At 48.5% G+C, this 20,786-nt stretch overlaps 1 protein-coding gene across 1 annotated transcript in view; it reads right to left on the bottom strand.

Moving 5' to 3' along the window:
* Positions 1 to 2,052: 2,052 nt before the first annotated feature.
* RAB6B (RAB6B, member RAS oncogene family) overlaps positions 2,053 to 20,786 on the bottom strand; it is a 137,755-nt gene continuing 119,021 nt past the window's right edge. The window contains exon 8 of the mRNA XM_030576307.1: positions 2,053 to 3,200. Within this exon, the coding sequence (XP_030432167.1) occupies positions 3,136 to 3,200 (65 nt within the window). The 3' untranslated portion in view covers positions 2,053 to 3,135. The remainder of the gene's footprint in view (positions 3,201 to 20,786) is intronic.

The raw sequence follows: 20,786 nt of genomic DNA, 5'->3' as shown, positions 1-20,786 counted from the left end.
GACAGCATGGGAGACAAACAGGAGTGGAATGTACGGTGATGACAATGTAGCAAATAAAGAATCTGGTTATTAACACAATGAATGGAACATAGTATGAGGCTGGAAAAAATTAAAGTCTACATGACATGAGAGCCTATGCAAGTGATGTGACCGGGGGAAAGGGGGGGAGCAGAGAGAGTCAGAAAATTGCTTTATGGCCAAGCAGAACTGATTACTAACGCAACCAGGGAGGAGATAAAGGAAATTCTAAATACCTCATATTGAGGTCTGGCTGCAGGTCACATTGAGACAAGCGACTCTTATACTGAAGCTCGGCAATCACTTCTCTAACGCTACTGATGCGAGGAAAAGAAAAAGGCTAAAGGTTCTCCAGATTGTGTGTGCGCATCTGTATGTGGGAGGGGGAGGTTTATTTTTCTACAGGAATATTGCACGAGGAAAGCTACTTCATAAAGCAAAAATCAGTACATTCATTAAGTTCACACAGTATCTTGTCACTCAGGCCAAGTACTGTACTAAAGATAATACAATACACTGCAACCCAAGTGACACTGAATTGGTTTAAATTGCTGTGAGGTAACAGGCACTCTTTCGACAACCACCATTGTTCTCTGTGTGTGTGTGTTTACACAGAGTGTGCATCTGCACAACTCTCATATACAGATGTAGTGGATGTGGAGCTGTTTCCATGTGCATTTTTTTCTCACTGCATGCACATCTATGTGTTATGTTATTGATGAGATGAAAAATCACAAGTTATTTGACAATAACAAGAACTTCTTGTTCCCAAACATTTCATTTTCCACAACTGTTGTCTAACGCAGTTGCATGTCATAAAAACAGCGGGTGAAACAAAAACTTTATACGGCGTGGGTGGGTGTGTACATATGTGTATGCATGTGCCTGTGTGTGAGCGAATGGATGCTTTATAGATATATGTAAAATGTGTGTACACAATACAAAAATTACATCCATGTTACCAAAACAGTCTTCCCTTTTCAGAAGCCAAGACCTCCCCCCACTCTCTCCGATTCATCAGCCACCTGACTTTTTTTAATCATACAGAAAATGTTCCATAATAAAGAGCAACCATCATGTATAGGCCTGTCAGTTGAAAAGTGTGGTGGCCCCACTGGACAAACTTCATGATTTTGCAGTGATCTGCATGATTTTGCTCCTGATCTATAGGAGTTGCCAAACTTTGGCCACCATTTTGGAGCTGGAAGAGTGGGTGGACACTTAGCGCTCAATCCCCATTGAAAGTGAAACACATCTGAATATTGCTCAGGCTCAAACAGGAGCTTTCCAACAGGAACAGGAATTTTTTTATAAAGGTACCAACTGTTTGCAGGCACTTACTCCTATTCAAGGGCGAATACAAAATGGTGGCCACTGTTAACCATGGTGAATGGAATTCCATGGGACAACCATACTTTTTAAGTGATAGTAATGTAGTTTTTTCAATATAGTCACTATAGCATGTGTGTGTCTCTTATACTATATCCATGAGGGAAAAAAAAAACCACCAGTACATTATACTTTAAGAACTATGCCATACAACATTAACAACTAAAAAGTCTTAAAAACATTGATTGCTATATCAGTAGCTCTGCACATACCTCCTCTGGGATGGTATAATACTGTGTAATGCATGATAGTGAGACTTGCATGTAATGAACACTCTGTCTCACTGTCTGGGAGTTGGGTAGTCACCCCTAAAACATGAGATAACAAGTGTATTATACTACCCCTTATCATACATTTCCCCCTCTGTTTATATCTCTCTAAATCAGGGTGGGAAAACTTTTTGGCCTAAAGGCCACATCAGGGAATAGAAATTGTATGGCGGGCCATGAATGCACACAAAATTGGGGTTGGGGTGTGGGAGGGGGTGCAGGTTCTGGGGTGGGGCCAGGGATGAAGAGTTTGGGGGGTAGGAGGGTGCTCTGGGCTGGGACTGAGGGGTTTGGAGACCAGGAGGGGGATCAGGGCTGGGGGAAGGGGAAAGGGCAGAGGGTTGGGATGTGGGGAGAGGCTCAGAGGTGCAGGCTCCAAGCTGCGCTTACCTCAAGTGGCTCCCGGAAGCAGCAGCATGTCCCTTCTCTGGCTCCTACATGGAGGTGCTGCCAGGTGGCTCTGAAGGCTGCCCCATCCACAGGCACCGCCACTGCAGTTCCAATTGGAGCGCTGTAGGGGGCCACTGGAGCATGTAGGAGCTGGAGCGGGGCCATGCCATGTCTTCCTGTAGCTGCGTGGTGCAGGCCCTGGCCAGAGCAGGGCCAAGCCACGTGGTGCAGCCCTGACCCTGTGCCCCGGCTAGAGTACTCGAGCAGGGCTGAGCCACGTAGTGTTGTCCCCGACCCAGTGCCGGAGTGGGGCAGAGCCATGTGGTCCAACCCAGCGCCCTCGCTGGAGCAGGGCTAAGCTACGTGGTACGGCCCCCGACCCAGCACCCTGGCCGGAGCAGGGCCAAGCTGCATGGTACAGCTTGTGGACCAGCTTAAAACGGCTCATGGGCCAGATCCGGCCCATGGGCCGCAGTTTGCCCACCCCCGCTCTAAATCTGTATATGGAGATATAGAGATATAGTTAGAGCTATTACATCACACACTTATTTTGTGTATTTGCAGTATGATTTGTTCTACCGTCAAATCTTTTACTGTACAGTTAACATTTTGTTTAACTAATCAGGGACTAGTTTTCTACTAGCGATGTCCTATGTCAGATGCTGAAACTAACCAGATTGTAGTATTCTGGAGAGTTTTTCTGTAAGTTTACAAATATACAAAAACAAAAGACCAATCTCCTTCCAAAAAACCCAAAGTCACTACTTTTCTTCTGGCAAAAAGTTGTATACACATGATTTAAACTTTCCTTTTTAAATGTTGAACTGTTTTTGGCAATTTTAATAAAGTACAATATATTACAACCAAACCAAAAAAAGAATAAGTTTCAGTAACAGCTGTTAAGAGTGACGTGATCTGAACATTCCCACCCACCCATCCCCAGAGACAGAGAGAAAAAAAATCCTCCCCCATCTGATAACTCAATTTGTTTCTTTAGGAAGCTAGCCAATAGGAAGCAACACAACAAGCGTGTGGTATCAAATGAAGCTGACCAATCCTGTGCTCTGTATTAGCAAGAACACCCGCCTTCACTGGCTGGAGGATCCTGTGGTTTGTCCAACTTGATGTCAATCACTGATAGAGGAAAGGAAGGTTAAGGACGATGATATCGTTATTTAAGATAAACCTGTGTATTCTGGGTGCTGAGGTAGTTACCGCTGCTTAATTTCTGGCAGGTGGTAATTAATTTTAGTGTGCATGGAAGTGATACATTGACTGGCAGCAAGCACAGTGTAGGTTGGTGCTGTGTATATCCACCCTCAGCCATCTCTACGGCACTTCTGCTCCACACACAGAGGACCCCCAACATTTCTGCCAAGGCACTTCCATTCAGACTTGTAGTGTCCTCTGATTTGATCTGGGCAGAGATTACCAAGTGTGCTGAGTTGGGCAGGGGCGTTAGCAGACAAATACCCTCTAAGACAAAAGCACCAAACTCAAATCACATGGGACCGAAATCTGCAACTGAACTCACGTCTCCAGAGGGGACAGCAGACAATTAGTTCACCCGGACACCCACTTTGAAGAAGACCAAGTGGTTCGTTCTTTCTCTCATGGTACACATAGACTGCCAGCAGCATTGATGGAATATGCTCTTGCTCTCTCTCACACACACACATAAAAAAATCTTTAGCTGTGCATCATGTTCTCATTACAACACTGATCTGCTTATCAGGCACAACCTGCACGGCCAGTAACTCGGTGGACACATTACAGAACGGCCTGGGCTGCTTTTGAATGGCAGGTCTTAGTGGTGTATTTATCTCCAGCCTGCCCACAGATGATCTGTCCCCAGCCTGCTGGGGCATCATTTTTCCTAAATGAAGCCAGCAGACTGGAGTTAAGTCTCAGGTCTAAGCAGTGCAAATGGAGGAGGAACTTTTCAGTTACTGGAGACAAGAGGCTGTGGCAGGTGGAAAGTGTTCACTGACCGAGTTTCACGGCCACTGCTGAGGGAGAGGACACCTTTGGTGCGCTCCCTGGGAATAATTAATTAGTAACTGTTTCCCATGTGATGGCTGTAGGTAACTCCTTGCCTGCACTAACTTGAGTCTAATTAGGCCAAACACTGAAATGGTTAAATCAATAGAACGCTCTGAAATGCAATGACTCCCCCCCTACTCAATGGTTTGTCGCACTGGCTTCTTATAGGCTCAGTCACTGGGCAGGCCCCAGTGGACCTTGCATTCAGCTATTGAAGTGAGCTGGGCATGGGCATCATGTGTTACCACGCAGCACACCCAAGTCTGAAGACCGGATCACTCATGTCATGTATCCCCTGTGAAAAAAGTGCCATGGTGGAGACTCTCAATCCCACTGGATGGAAATTCTTTGTATCACTATTATGGCAGCACCTATTAGCTGATTTCAGTGGGAACTATTTCTCGGCCAAGGCAGGGAGACGATTTTTTTAGCTGGGAGATTCTGCTATTCCACAACAGGCCCTGGCAGCAACAGAACAGCTGCATTTCTCAGGTGCTGGGGCAAGAGTTGGATGGGGAACATGTATCCCTCCCTCTTTCTCTTTGGGTTTGTCTGGGCTGGGGCTGGGGGTGTAACTGCCAGCTTGGGCAGACATACCTGCGACAGCTTTGATAGATTTAGTGTGCTAAAAATATCCTAGTAGCCACGGTATTGCAAGCAGTGAGCTGGGCTAGCTGTTCCGCATACAGGCCCACCTGGGAGCCAAGGCATGGACCCAGGGGGCTAGCCCCTCACACCACCATGGCCACGCTGCTTTTTAGACACAAGTTTGCTCAAAGCTAGTGTGCGTAGGTTTACCCACCTGGACCTACACCTCTGACTGCAGTGAGATGTATCTGTCCTCCAAAGGCTCTAGTGGGGAGTTTGCTACAGAAAGAAGCTGTGTGGGAAGCTTTGCAATAGGGTACTGCCTCCCCCGACCCCCACCAGCTATTTTCCTCCTAGGGAAGGTGCCAAATAAGCTATAAACTTGTACACTAGCCATAAAACATGGGAGGAAAATTGCAAGTACCCCACCCTGCTCTCACGTAGCAGGACGAAAGGCCCTCGTTCTGCTGTGACAAATGTCGTGGAACTCAGGAGGCCAAACCTCTCCTGGCCCTAATGCCACATGCTGCTGCTGCTGCTTTAAAACAACACAGCAATTCCATCTGGCTGTGCACTAAATGCACCTGATTTAATAATTCACAGGCTTCCCCGAACAAAGAGTTGAACTGAAGTGCACATGAACAGCCACAGCCAATTCCGAGAGCCGTGGCTGCCAACGCACGCACAGATAAATACATTAAAAAATAATGAGCTGGCTGATGTGCTGCAGAGAGGCAGACCCTTCAGTGTGACAAGCCACTTGCCAGCCTGGGAATGCAGGAATGTCTCAACAAGCAGGTATGTTAAGGCTCAAGGCTGATCCTGGCCTCCTGGACCCGAGTATCCCACCCTAATGGTTCCAAGAAAGGACATCAGGTTCTCATCTTGCCTTAAATTAGCTTCTTCCCTGAATCCTCCCAAGGGACTACCAGCTCATCTCATCTGACCTCTTGTACTTCACAGGCCACCAGCCCCACCAAGCACTTGCACACTAAACCCAACACCTGAAATGCGACCAAAGTATTACAGCCCCTCAGGAGACTATACTATTACATGCCATGGGAGAGATTGGGAGGGACTGAGGTGCACCCATGCCTGAGGCTCCCTTAACTGAATGATAGAATCATAGAAAATTAGGGTTGGAAGAGATCTCAGGTCATCTACTCCTATGCCCTGCTCAAAGCAGGACCAACACCAACTAAATAATCTCAGCCAGGGCTTTGTCAAGCCAGGCCTTAAAAACCTCTAAGGATGGAAATTCCACCACCTCCCTAGGTAACCCATTCCAGTGCTTCACCACACTCCTAATTACACAGTTTTTCCTAATATCCAACCTAGATCTCCCCCACTGCTACTTAGACTGATAGACTTTAAGTTCAGAAGGGACCATTATGATCATCTAGTCTGATCTCCTGCACAATGCAGGCCACAGAATCTCACCCATCCACTTCTATAACAAACCCCTAACCTATGTCTGAGTTATTGAAGTCCTCAAATTGTGGTTTGAAGACCTTAAGCTGCAGAGAACCCTCCAGCAAGTGACCCGTGCCTCACGCTGCAAAGGAAGGCGAAAAACCTCCAGGGTCTCTGCCAATCTGCCCTGGAGGAAAATTCCTTCCCGACCCCAAATATGGCGATCAGTTAAACTCTGAGCATGTGGGCAAGACTCACCAGCCAGCACCCAGGAAAGAATTCTCTGTAGTAACTCAGATCCCAACCTATCTAACATCCCATTACAGACCACTGGGCATACTTACCTGCAGATAATCAAAGATCAATTGCCAAATTAATTGCCAAAATTAGGCTAGTGCATCACACCATCCCCTCCATAAACTTATCAAGCTTAGTCTTAAAGCCAGATATGTCTTTTGCCCCCACTACTCCCCTTGGAAGAACATTGCTCTTTGTTCTGTCATCTGCCACCACTGAGAACAGTCTAGCTCCATCCTCTTTGGAACCCTGCCCCTCACTCTTTTCTTCTGCAGACTAAATAAACCCAGTTCTCTCAGCTTCTCCTCATAAGCCTTGTGTCCGAAACCCCTAATCATTTTCATTGTCCTCCGCTGAACTCTCTCCAATTTGTCCACATTCTTTCTGTAGTCGGGGGGGCCCAAAACAGGATGCAATATTCCAGATGTGGTCTCACCAGTGCAAATCACTTCCCTTGATCTGCTGGCAATGTTCCTACTAATGCAGTCCAACATGCCATTAGCCTTCTTGGCAACAAGGGCTCACTGTTGACTCATATCCAGCTTCTCATCCACTGTAATCCCCAGGTCCTTTTCTGCAGAACTGCCACTTAGCTAGTCGGTCATAGAATCATAGAACATCAGGGTTGGAAGGGACCTCAGGAGGTCATCTAGTCCAACATCTTGCTCAAAGCAGGACCAATCCCCAACTAAATCATCCCAGCCAGGGCTTTGTCAAGCCTGACCCTAAAAACCTCTAAGGAGGAGATTCCACCACCTCCCTTGGTAACCCATTCCAGTCCTTCACCATCCTTTTAGCGAAAATGTTTTTCCTAATATCCAACCTAAACCTCCCCCACTGCAACTTGAGACCATTACTCCTTGTTCTGTCATCAGGTACCACTGAGAACAGTCTAGATCCATCCTCTTGGGAACCCCCTTTCAGGTAGTTGAAAGCAGCTATCAAATCCCCCCTCATTCTTCTCTTCTGCAGACTAAAAATCCCAGTTCCCTCAGCCTCTCCTCATAAGTCATGTGTCCCAGCCCCCTAATCATTTTTGTTGCCCTCTGCTGGACTCTTTTCAATTTTTCCACATCCTTCTTGTAGTGTGGGGCCCAAAACTGGACACAGTACTCCAGATGAGGCCTCACCAATGCTGAATAGGGGGGAATGACCACGTCCCTCAATCTGCTGGCAATGCCCCTACTTATACAGCTCAAAATGCCGTTAGCCTTCTTGGCAACAAGGGCACACTGTTGACTCATATCCAGCTTCTCGTCCACTGTAGCTCGTAGGTCCTTTTCTGTAGAACTGCTTCCTAGCCATTTGGTCCCTAGTCTGTAGCAGTGCATGGGATTCTTCCGTCCTAAGTGCAGGGCTCTGCACTTGTCCTTATTGAACCTCAGATTTTTTTTGGCCCAATCCTCTAATTTGTCTAGGTCCCTCTGTATCCTATCCCTACCCTCCCGTGAGGCAATCACTTAGACCCTGGGCATCTGAACCAAAACTAGCCAGCTCAGCCCCTGAGTGAGAGAATGAATATTGCTATCTCAGAGCCCTGGCACACCCCAGCCAATTTCCCATCTCCAGATTTGGCCATCACTGGTGCTTCAGAGGAAGGAGATTAAAGAAAAACCCCTCCCAGAATACATGGGTGGGAAAAACTGCCCTCCAGACCCCTGCTCATTGTTCCACATGGCCAGCCCCTATGCTGTTTGCTGTGTGGTGGGGTTGGGATTCCTCTGCCTTGCCCTCTCCCATGGTTTTTCATCCATTTGCCAAAATGTCTAGCTTAAGGCTCTGTTTCCTCAAAGACTTCAGGGCAGGTGGCTCAGGAGGGACAAACGCTGCAGAGAAGGGGTTAGGAGACAGGTCCATGTCCTTGCCACTCAAGTCTGGGGGAGTTAGGTGCCTGTGAGGATCTGGGCTCCAGCAGAAGGCCCCTGAAGGGAGAGGCCCAGGCAGAGTCCAGGAGAAAATGTGGCAGATATCACTGGCTCCAATACCCATCACAGCACTTTTAACTGCCCACCTCCTACCCCCCAAAGATCTGCCAATGGGCTGATAATCCATTGCGCTTGTGGAATGTTCAGTACAGAAGGTGATAAGTGTTATTTCCCAGCCTGATCCATATTAGAGCTGCAGCGAGAGATACTTGAGACACAGAGCCATGAAAAGCTAGAAAACTGACTACTGGGCTCTCTAGGCCAGATTGTCAAAGGTTGTTAGGCACCGATGGATGAAGACGGGTGCCTCATGGACTATCTCTTACCTAAGCAGGTTAGGTGCCTAGTTCTCATCAACTTCACTTGGAGCTGCGTTTGGCACATCCGGGAAACAAGTGAAAGCACAGTGCTAGCGCTAGTGTAGACAGGGCTCCCGGCGGTCATCATTTGCCTAAGCACCATGTCCTCTAGCTCGGCTTAGAGCAGGTCTGCTCAGCCCAGTGGTGCCAATGCTGGCAGTCATAGACCCATGTCTGCACCAAGGGCTGCACCAAGCACCGAAGGGCTAGGAACCTGGGCAGAGCATTTCAAAGCTGCCTAAAGGATCTGGGTGCCCAATTCCCATGAATATTAACTGGGGTCCCTTAGTGGCTGTGGAAATCTCAGTCTTAGGGCTCAAACTGGGGGGGGGCATTCTGCACAATGCTGAGGGGGTGACAGCCTCATAGCTCTGTAGAATCTTTCACACCACTGGGATCAGGAGGGAGCACCTGACCCACTTTGAGGTTGCTGGGGCTCAGCTCAGCGTCACAGTGGACAGACACCCCTAGTGCACGGCTGTGAGTGGGAAGGGATCACAGCAGGCAGCACTGAGTGGGGTGCTGGGCAGAGGAGCTGCACTACAGCAGGAATGCTAATGAGCTGCACACCTCATCACAAGAGCTCATGCCATTTCCTGGGAGGCAGCTTTTGCTCCCGTGGTAACAAGGACAGGAATAATTAGCATGGGCCACTGCCTTGTGAGGAGGAACGGTCCTGCCTGGCCAGGCTCGCAGACATCTCCTCCTGGCCCAGGTACTGGTGCCTTCAGTGAAATGATGGCACAGAACAGTGTTCCTGGTGGGGAAGATGGATGGCTTTCACTGACACTGCAACAGTGTTAGGATTTCCCCTGCTGTTGAGGCCTCCGGCCTTTGTGGAATCGGAGTGTCCTTCAGCTCTGAAACTCTGCCTGGCTCCATTGGCTGAACTGGGGATCAAATTTAGGATTTTCAGAGCCTACACTGGAGTCTGTCTGGTCATGGCTGAAGGAGACTGCAGCACTCACAGCACTGCCCAGACAACTGGCAGGCACAGTCCCAGGCATTGGCCCCTCTGTGCTGCCTCCTAGTGCTTTGTTGTGGGGGAGTGGAGTCCTGGCACTATGGAGTCAGCAACTTCTACAGGCTTCTCTTGGCCTTTGATGCTGGCTGCTGCTCCACACTCCCTCTCGCCTGCCTAGGTGCCTCCAGGCCAGTGCTTGGAGAAGAAGAAACCAGCCCCCAGCTCTGTTAATTTAAGGCAAGTGCACCTGGATAGCTCCTCACTCATGTGTATTTACCCCTCACATGGATTTTCCATTGCCCCCCATCGCTGACTGGGGGGACTCACTGTCACCTTCAGTGACCATGGCAACTGGTTTTAAAGAAGGGCCCAGCCTCATCACCTCTCAGGGCTATCAGCAAATCTGAGGGACAAGAGAGGCCAAAGGCTCCAGTTCCATCCCCTCTCGTAGTCTTCAGGGACACTGATTTGGTTGCCTGGCTGCCTGGCAGACCCCAGGGAAGGATGTGGGAGAGGGAGGGTGGAATCACAGAACTGGCCATCTGCACCAGGGGCCACACGCAGGCTCTGACCTGCCCCTGAGACTACCTGAGCTCGGTACACCTCATTGCAGATTAAGGGGCACATCCTCAAGTGCAGCTCTGTCTCCTTCATTCCCTCCCACAGCGCTGAGCTGCCATCCACCTCTGCTATCTGCCTATCCTTGACTCTGAACTCCCCTTCCCCTTCTCCTGTCCAGCTACCTGTCAATCTGCCCATTACGTTAGTCACTGTGTGCCTCATTGCCTCGCTGGCCAGTCTCATCCAGACCAGCCTGGAGTCCCCACCTGGAATGGTCACACTGACTTCCAACCTGCACAGTGCCCTCGATGCTGGGGAAACGATCCCCACCCAAGAACTGTGTTTGTCCCAGGTACAAGAGCGGCTACACTCACTAGCGTCTCCATCTCGTGAAGGCTTCATACAGAGACTGAATACCCTATTGGATAGGGTGACCAGACAGCAAATGTGAAAAATCGGGACGGGGGTGTGGGGGTAATAGGAACCTATATAAGAAAAAGACCCAAAAATCAGGACTGTCTCTATAAAATAGGGACATCTGGTCACCCTACTTTTGGATGACGCTTTAGCCAAGCAGTGCAAATCCATACAGATTTAAGTAAAACACACAGCTATCACAACCCCTGTGCCCCCCACTCAGGGTGAGCCACCCCCTTGAACTGGGAGCCATTGACATCAATGCCCTTTTGGAAGGGGGAGCCCCTAGGACTTGGGATTTAGCATTCACAGCACACTGGGGCAGTTTAAACCCTCCCTCGTCTGCACAAGGACTGATCAGAGAGCTCAAATGGTTTCTGTACTGAACACCCCCTCCTGCAGCACACAATAAATACCATTGAATAGCTGCCAGTGTTGTGCAAATATTAACTGGGATTGGCCCAAGGTGCCTCAGATCAGGAGAAGCCTTGGTAATACCATGGGACAATAGCAACTTGACACGAGCTGCCCTCATTCAGAAAACACTCCCGCCTTGCACTGCTCACTAAGGAACTATTTGCCGCTCTCCCTCCCCTGGCCCTGGGGGAGTCATTATTGCTATGTTTAATTTAAAAACAGGGAACTTCTCTGTAATAAATAAATCTTAATTGGAGCAGAACTATTAGCCACCCAGCTGGAGGAACCGCTACATTGATGCTTTTCTTTTTGTTCATTCAGTAATTGGAGAAAGGGGATTATGGGCTTGGTCTAATGAGCCCATTGGTGTCTGCCAGAGTCTAGCAGTGACGGAAGGGAATGTTTTCTGTGTACCTCCACATTGGGTACAGAGCAGTTTGCCCTGTAAGCTTCCTGATACCCCAAATCTGCCCTTGGATGCTCCTCCAGTGGATGGCTGAGCAGTAATCCAGAAGCACAAATGCAAAGGAGCGGTTTGAGAGGGGAGCACAGGGAGACATGAGTAAATCCACCAAACGGTTGACTTTATCCTCTTTGTTATGCTCTTCATGGCTGAGAACTAATGAGGGGCAAATCTCAAAAGGGATATTTCAAACAAGCATCGCAAAGCTCATCGGCTTTCCCAATCTCATCTGAACGTTCCAGTCCACAAAGCATTGATGAGTTGTACTGCAAGATTTCTGATCCTGATATGTTTAGGCCCTGGTTCTGCAATGAGTTCTGGCTAGGGACATCCCTACTGACTTAACTAAAGCTCAGTGCTGCTAAGGTGATCATAGAAATGTAGGGCTGAAGCGGATCTCAAGTTCAGCTCCCTCGGCAAAGGCAAGGCCAAGTAAACCTAAATGGTCTCTGAGGGCACGTGTCCAACCTGTTCAAAAACCTCCCAATGACAGAGATTCTGCAGCCCTCCCTAGGGAACCTGTTTCAGAGCTTAATTCTCCTTAGAATTAGAAAGTTTGTCCTAGTAGCCAACCTAAATCCCTCTGGCTGCAGACTAAGCTGCTCACTTCTTGCCCTACCATGTGTCGAGTTCAGAGCCTTTATGTGAGCCAAAATTACCATGAAAAACAATGGTCTCCTTCATGGTATTATGGTACTTTGATCACACTATAATATGGGTAGTGTGTGATTAAAGTGTGGCTACATTGCAATTACAGTGTAATTCAAGTGTGATTTTTGCTTTTCAGTGTGTAATCACCAGCACCATTCATATCACGAGAGGGTTAGCTACACCACTGAATTACTTATCATTACCTCTTGTGGGTATATCCAGGTATATTAACTACATCATATTCATGTTGTAACTCCTCTCAGTCATGTAGCCAACTTTCCGGTGATAGGAATCAGTGCTAATCACAGATCTCAGCAAGCATAGCCACAGCGGCACTGCACTGTAATTGCAGTTACAGGACCCCCTTGTAGCAAGTGGAAGGGGACTTCTGTCCCCTTACTAAGGGTATGTCTACACTACGGGATTATTCTGATTTTACGGAAACCGGTATTTGGAAACATCTTATATAAAGTAGAGTGCATGCGGCCACACTAAGCACATTAATTCAGCGGTGTGCGTCCATGTACCGAGGCTAGTGTCGATTTCCAGAATGTTGCACTGTGGGTAGCTATCCCATAGTTTCCGCAATCTCTCCCACCAATTGGAATTCTGGGCTAAGATCCCAATGCATGATGGTGCAAAAACAGTGTTGTGGTTGATTCTGGGTAAATGTCGTCACTCAATCCTTCCTCCGTGAAAGCAACCACAATCATTTTGTGCCCTTTTCCCCTGGATTGCCCTGGCAGATGCCATAGCATGGCAACCATGGAGCCCATTTAACCTTTTTTCACTCTCACTGTATGTGTACTGGATGCTGCTGACAGATGTGGTACTGCAGTGCTACACAGCAGCATTCATTTGCCTTTGCAAGGTAGAAGAGATGGTTACCAGCCCTATTGCACCGTCTGCTGCTTTGGAAATTGGCGATGACAGTTACCAGTCCTATTGTACCATCTGCTGCTATCATGGGTGCTCCTGGCTGGCCTCAGTGAGGTCGGCCAGGGGTGCATGGACAAAAATGGGAATGACTCCCCAGGTCATTTCCTTCTTTATGTTTGTCTAAAAATAGAGTCAATCCTGCCTAGAATATGGGGAAAGCCTACTAAAGAACCAGAGAGCACAGCCGCTACGGGTCAGAGCCCGACATCCTGCAGAAATGATGAGCTGCATGCCATTCTAGGGGGTGGCCCTGCAACAGCCCCATCCAATGCTTTCCTCCTCCCCCACCCCTCCTGGGCTATCGTGGCAGTTATCCCCCCATTTGTGTGATGAAGTAATAAAGAATGCATGAATAAGAAACACTAACTTTTTAGTGAGATAAAATGAGAGGGAGGCAGCCTCCAGCTGCTACAATAGCCCAGGCAGGACTGAATCTCCATTAGTTATTAAAGCATGGGGGGGGAAGAAGAGCACAGCCTCCCACTGCTATGATATTCCTGGCAGGACTGAATCTCCATTAGACATTAAAGGGGGGAGAAGAGGAGCACAGCCTCCAGCTACTACAATATGCCAGCCAGGAGTGAATCTCCAGGAGACAAAGCTTAAAGCTCAGCAAGGCCAGCCAGGAGCACTCACAGGATGATGACACTAGTTATCAGTCCTATTATGCCATCTACCATCAAGGAGAGAAGAGGATGCTGATGTTCAGCGCTGCAGCACCCCGTCTACCAGCAGTATCCAGTAGACATACGGTGACATTGAAAAAAGGCTAGAAATGATTTTTTCCCTTTTCTTTCACTGGGGGAGGGTGTGTGTGTAAATGACGACATATATCCTAAACCACCCACGACAATGTTTTTGACCCTTCAGGCATTAGGAGCTCAGCCAAGAATGCAAATACTTTTTGGAGACTGTGGGAATTGTGGGATAGCTCAAGTCCTCAGTCCCCTCTCCCTCCCTCCATGAGCGTCCATTTGATTCTTTGGCTTTCCGTTACACTTGCACGTAGCATTGTGCTGAGTCCCTGCTGTGGCCTCTGTCTATCACAGCCTGGAGATTTCTTCAAAGGCTCTGACATTTCGTCTTTTGGAACGGAGCTCTGATAGAACAGATTTGTCTCCTCAAACAGCGATCAGATCCAGTATCTCCCGTACGGTCCATGCTGGAGCTCTTTTTGGATTTGGGACTGCGTTGCCACCCGTGCTGATCAGAGCTCCACGCTGGGCAAATAGGAAATGAAATTCAAAAGTTCACGGGGCTTTTCCTGTCTACCTGGTCAGTGCATCCGAGTTCAGATTGCTGTCCAGAGCAGTCACAATGGTGCACTGTGGGATAGCGCCTGGAGGCCAATACCATCGAATTGCAGTCACACTAACCCTAATCCGACATGGCAATACTGATTTCAGCGCTACTCCCCTCGTCAGTATTAGGAGCCTTTTATATTGATATAAAGGTATTCGTTGTGTGGACGGGTGCAGGGTTAATTCGGTTTAACGCTGCTAAATTCGCTATAAACGTGTAGTGTAGATCAGGCTTAACATTCAGTGGGGGTGTTTTGGTTGGTTAGCTTCCAGTACTAAAAGAAAGGGGAAGGGTTAATGGGAAATCAGGACCCTGAGACTGACACTTCCCAGAAACAATGGGGAAAAGCCAACGCTTCAGGTCAGCCTAATTGACAGGGTGGGCAGGCTAATCAGGGAGTCAGGGGGAGTCTGTCCTCCATCTAGCTGGAATTGCCTGGGTCACATAGCGTGGGGCTGAGTTATGGAGAGGGCAAGGGCCCAAGCTGAGCTGGGGAGCAGAGCTGTGCCAAATCCAGAGGAGCTAGAACAGCAGCCCAGGAAGCAGGTCAGTGGTGGGAACAGAGTCACAAAAGCAGCCCACAGAGCAGACCTGTGCTGGGAGCAGAGATGAAGCAACCCGATCCAGGGGGGCCAGAGAAACAGCCCAGGGAGCTGGAGGCAAAGCAGCAGCAGCAGCCGTGCTGAGGCAGAGTGGAGCTGGAGCTGGGGCTGGAGCAGTCCGGAGCTGGGTGCAGTGAGCAGCTGAGAAGAGTGAGGGGTACCCTGGGCAGCAGGCTGAGCACAGGGAGATGCCCCCAGCCAAGGCTAGATTTGGAGGGGGATCATAACGCCGACGGGGTGAGGGCAATGCTGGGAAGAAGGATCCTGCCACCTAGAGCCTGAGAGCGTGCGGCCACTGCCAGAGCAAGTGTCCAACGCGCAGCATCCCTGCAGCACAGCCAGGGCCTGAGAAGGAGGCCTGGGACTTGTGAGGAACAGTATGAACTTCCCTTACATTCCAGAGATGCCGGTTGCAATGCCCCTGTGCCACAGAGTGGGGTGACGTGTTTTCCTTCCATCTTTCCCATTTTTTCCTTATTTTTTTTTAAATTGATTGCTGTTTAATAAATTGTATTTGCTTTGAACTGTATGTAATGATCAGTGGGTCAGGGAAGTATCAAGTGCAGAGAGAGCACCCTGGAGTGGAGATACTTCAGCCCCTGCGCTAAGTGACCGAGCCCCTGCGCTAAGTGACCGAGCCCCCTAAGAATCCTAAACCCAGCCTTGTTGGGGTTATGAGAACTCTGCCATAAAGGAGAATGGAAGGAGAGCCCTTGAGGTCAGGCAGGCCTCGGGATAAAGGGAGTAGGAGTGAGGACTCAGATCCTTTTGCTAGTCCACTTCACCGGGGTAGTGTATAAGCCAGGAAAGTTCCCCACAATACCGGGACCATTCCCTGCTTACATAATTGGCATCACAGACAGGATCCTATCCACAGGGTCCACCCCATTGGTTTACTGGTTGAGTTCTGGTAGCATTGTCCAGGCTTGGTCAAGAACCCTACCTTGGCTGGAACTGAAGAACTATGGGCCCAGTTTGTTGAACTTCAGCTCAGATTATCAGACCAAGCTGAGGCATTACAACAAGCTAGAACAGAACACAGAAAAGTCTTATCACTAGCTAAGGCAGTAATAGACCAACAGGCAGCAGAAGCTAAGAAACCCCCTACTATTTATGTCCCATGAGTGCAGAAGCTCACAGAGTTTCGTGGCTTCCTGACAAGACCAGGAGACATTACAGTAGGGGAGTGGGTCAAGTCTGTGAAGGCGGTTCTGCATGTGCTAAGAGTACCTGAAGAAGATTGTGTGGACTTCATAGAGGAGCACCTCAAGGGCCAGGCCAAGGCCACAGTAAAGTTCATGGCAATGGCGGACAAGAAAGATGTGGAAAAGATGTTTGAACTCCTCCTAGAAGTGAATGGAGACAAGGTACCTATTGGAACCCGACTAAAGGAGTTATTTGAGAGAAAGCAGGAGCCTGGTGAAACTGTCTGGGCATATGTGTATGATCTCCAAGAGAGAATGAGCAAAGTGGAGCAGTAAGACCCTCGACAAGTTCCAGACCCAGATACGGTTTTGAAAGAGTAGTTAGTGCTGGGGCTCCAGGATGATTCCCTCTGCCGTGAAATGAAAAGGTGTAAGGAAGAGCCCAGTAAGAAGTTCTATGAACTCATGCAGGCTGCCATAATGTGGTCAGAAGAAGAGGACGTTCCTGTGGCAGAGGCAGCCACGTCTAACCCCAGTACATGAAGTGGGGGGGCCTAGTGAATGCAGCTGCTTGGGAAAAGGCCCTGCCCCAAACACACCTAACATTGGAAAGCTTAAATCAAGCTGTCCAAAAACAGAGTTAACTTTTGAAGTACAGTATAAACCTGGAAGGCAGAACATCAATGCTGACACCCTGTCTAGATTGCCTCTGGAGGATGAATCAGAAGAGGGCGAGGATCTGGAGAAAGACTCAGAGCTCTGGGTGCCTCCCTTCTCAGGTATCTTTGTCACTAGTCATTTTATAAAGCACATGTTCTAGGGCAGTGGTTCTCAAACCTTTGTACTGGTGACCCCTTTCACATAGCAAGCCTCTGTGCGCGACCCCCATTATAAATTAAAAACACTTTTTAACATATTTAACACCATTATAAATGCTGGAGGAAAAGTGGGGTTTGGGGTGGAGGCTGACAGCTCACGACCCCCCCACATGTAATAACTTTGTGACCCCTTGAGGGGTTCCAACCCCCATTTGAGAACCGCTGCTCTAGGGCCTTAAACAGGAGAGGTCTGTTTGAGAGATCTGCTCCCATAGCATGCCGGATGCACATCTGATGGTGCAGCTAGATACACAGGGCAACTCCCTGCTGCAGCCTGGCCCAGCACACAGAGATGTACCCACAGAAGGACAGGCGGAACTGTGGGGTTCTGCTGCTTTGGAGGAGCTGTAAATCCACTAGGATCTCCACAGGAGCCCTGCTCGCAGAGGCTACCTGGGGGACATGCTGAATCAGTGCATACCCCAGCTGTCTTGGCCATGCACCCCTGCTGGCAGGTGCAACCCCAGATGTCCTGGCCCTGTAGTACTAGAAAGCCTGCTTCAATTTTCCTCCCAGGCAACCAGCATCTGCCCCAGGTTCAGGTCTTACAGCTCAGCTTTCTCTGTCATTCTGCCTTTGTGCATTACTATACCAAACTCAATTTTTGTATGACATTTTGTATGAAGGATGCTGTTTAAAAACATTGTTAGGTCTTACGTAAACCAGTAAGATATGGCTGGGAGTGGCCATACAACCTTCAATCTCCATAGATGCAATGGTGTTAGGTAGGATTTCTGCACTCTTGAGTGTCTATGGGAGGAGAATGGCTCAGGTTGAAAACTAAAACCCATTTATGGAAGAGAAATCCAGATTCTGTTGTTTCTCAAGCTTTCAAACTTTGGCAATGGCAGAGGCACCACTGCATGGATGAATCGGAATGAACCTGGCTTCTGTGTTTGACTTGATACCCTAATAAACTGGGCTAGGGGTCTTTGCTGATACGTTGGTCTGACTTGTAATGCCAAAGCTCCTGCCTGTGCTAGCCAATGCAGAATAAAAAGGTGAGGAAACAAAAGCAAAATCTAAAGAGTGCTAGGCACGAACTATACAGAGGCATGGAAGAATGAGATTTGTATAGGTAAATGTGGATCTCACTGTACACACACCAACTGATGAAAAAATATTTCCATCGATAATAATCGGAATGTGCAGCTAGACAACGTGAGAAAACTGTTGTTTGAGAATGTTTAACAGTTTGATTTAAGGAGCTTTACTTTGTATATTTTTCCATGTGATGTTGTCAGTTGTCTTTTAACAGTTATAAAGCTTTAACTTTTTGAATTTCAACATCTATTGTCATTAATTATTGTCTGGCTGCCCCCATAATTTCCCACAGTCAAGAACATTTAATTAGATAAACACTGAAAAAATGCTTAACACACATGATTTTGTGTAACTGTAAAAATTTAAATTGGAAAAAATGCTAAAAAATAAACATCGATATACATCTGTCAAAATTATACAAAAAATCAAATTCCAATCCTGCCAAGCCCCATCACAAAGCATTGACCAGCCCTTCAGCTCCAGACTCCAAGTAGTTACACGAGCCCTGTGGAACTGAAAAAATAAAACCAGTGCATTAAAAACTCTTTTTTCTAGTATGTCTGATGTGACTGCATAGTCACAGGGGACATGCACATACATGCCTGATGGCTTCTCTTCGCTTGAGTGAGTTCGTCTGGAGGATTAAGGTATTTTATTAGCTGTGCCACGCTAACACCCTCTAATCGGCCTCTGCATTGAGAAGGCATGGCTTGTCTCCCAGCATTCAAAAAGCATCAGACCAGACTGCTCCTTCAATACCGATGTTCCATGGAATGCTCCGCTTTCCAAATGGCCTCTACTACCCATTCCCATAGGGTATTAAAGGGTCACAAGTACCTCCATTATTGCTGTCCTCAGCCTAGGGGCAGAAATAATGTCCCTTGGACAATGCTATTCTCTGTTTGGAGTAGTGCTTGAGTCTTAGCAAAAAAGTGCCAGAATGGCACTGGTGTCTCATTCCTTAGTGCTGGAGGTACCGGAATGCGGTTCTGGCTCCCCAAAGAAGTGCTGGAACGACATCCCAGCATAACTTGGGCCTCGCTTGGCTGCAGGACTAAGGTTACTGGGACATCATGTTATCAGAGCAGAATTAGGAGTAACATCACTTGGGCATTGGAACCTCGGGCTATGCTGACTGGCGCTGCTCTTTGGAGCAGGTCCGGTGTTTAGACAGAGTCTAGCATGCAATGGGCACTACTGGAATACTGATACACTAATAACAGAGCAATACTTCAGCTGGTTTTACTTCTGCTTGGCATGAGGAGCAAGATTTCGAGCATTGGCACTTTCTGGTGGCTTGGAGGAAAAAACTGGGGCATCAATTTTAAGCCCCTAGTGTGGTCTCATGCACCCACTAGTGCCAGGGCTGTGTAATGACTGTGTAAGCCAATGCAGGGGCCATGCTATACTAAACAATGGTTCGCACAAAGCCTTAGGGAATACTGAAGAGGCCAATAGCGTTATCTGCTGTGCCAGGAAATCTTTAACTTCCATTAGACAGAGCCCATGATGATGGGCTCCTTTATAAAAATAATAAAAAAGAAGCCAAAGAACCATCTGGACAACTGCCAGGGAAGTATGGAAAGACTTGGATTAATTGTATCAGCTGAAGGATGAGGTGGCTAGGCCAGGATTTTCAAGAGTGCAGCACACTGGGCGCTGAGGTCTTGAAAATCTGGCCAGGAGCATCCCCTTGGGAGTGGCTGGGTGCTGAGCACTTTGGGCTCCCTGACCTGTATTGAGGCAGAGTTCGTTTGAAAACCTGGCCCGCACTATGACTTTTGAGCCCTTTTGATAATGATAATGAACAGGAACCCGATTCAGCCAAGCCACTTCGTGCTCACTTTGTGTCTCTCCTTCTCTGCTCTCTCTCCAGCACTCAGGCCAGCCTGTTCCCAATGGGCATCCCGTACTGGAGGAGGAAGCCTGAGGGAAGGGCACAGCTTCTCCATTCCAGCCCAGCTCTTTGCTGAAGGGAACAATGTTGCGTGGGGTGCTGGCTGTGCGATGGGCACAGCTACCGCCGTGCCGGCTTGTCTCTGCAGGAGTGAGGAGTAGGAAGAGCACTGGCTGTGGGGGAGCTCACAGCTACAGCTGGGCTTCATGTCACACCCTGCCGGAGAGGGGAAAGTAGTCTTTTTTGGCAGAAACTGAAGCAGGGCTGGAACTGTAACAAATCCAGCTCACCACAAGTGCATGCCAGTCCCTCAGGTCTCTTCAGCTGTCGCTGCACGCAATGACTGATGGGCGCTGGCTCTTTTATGCAAGGGAAGTTTTTATCTACTAGGCCCTCCACACCCTCAGCCCCCAAAATAAGTCCCAGTCTGTTACAAAACTCCAGTCCACCCCTAAGCCCTACCCTGACACAGGGCTTTGCCACCCTCCTGGGTCTTGCCAGAGCCCCCAGCTCTCCCCAGTGCCCCTGGGTGGTGGCTGAACAATTGACTACAACTCCCACCAGACGCTCTGTGTGTGTGTGTGTGTGTGTGTGTGTGTGTGTGTGTGTGTGTGTGTGTGTGTGTGTGTGTGTGTGTGTGTGTGTGTGTGTGTGTGTGTGTGTGTGTGTAGCGTGCAGCACTGACCACATATTCTGTGGATAAATTATACCAGAATCAAATTCACATTGGAAGAAAGAACTCTGCCTTGGTGATATTCACAGTCCAACCCAGATACAATGCACTTTCCTAGGGAAGAGGTCTAGAAGCACTGGCC

Source organism: Gopherus evgoodei, chromosome 9, assembly GCF_007399415.2.
Source record: "Gopherus evgoodei ecotype Sinaloan lineage chromosome 9, rGopEvg1_v1.p, whole genome shotgun sequence".
In the NCBI taxonomy this organism is placed as follows: Eukaryota; Metazoa; Chordata; order Testudines; family Testudinidae; genus Gopherus; species Gopherus evgoodei.
The sequence above is the reverse complement of the archived record's forward strand: the minus strand, read 5'-3'. Positions and strand labels throughout refer to the sequence as shown.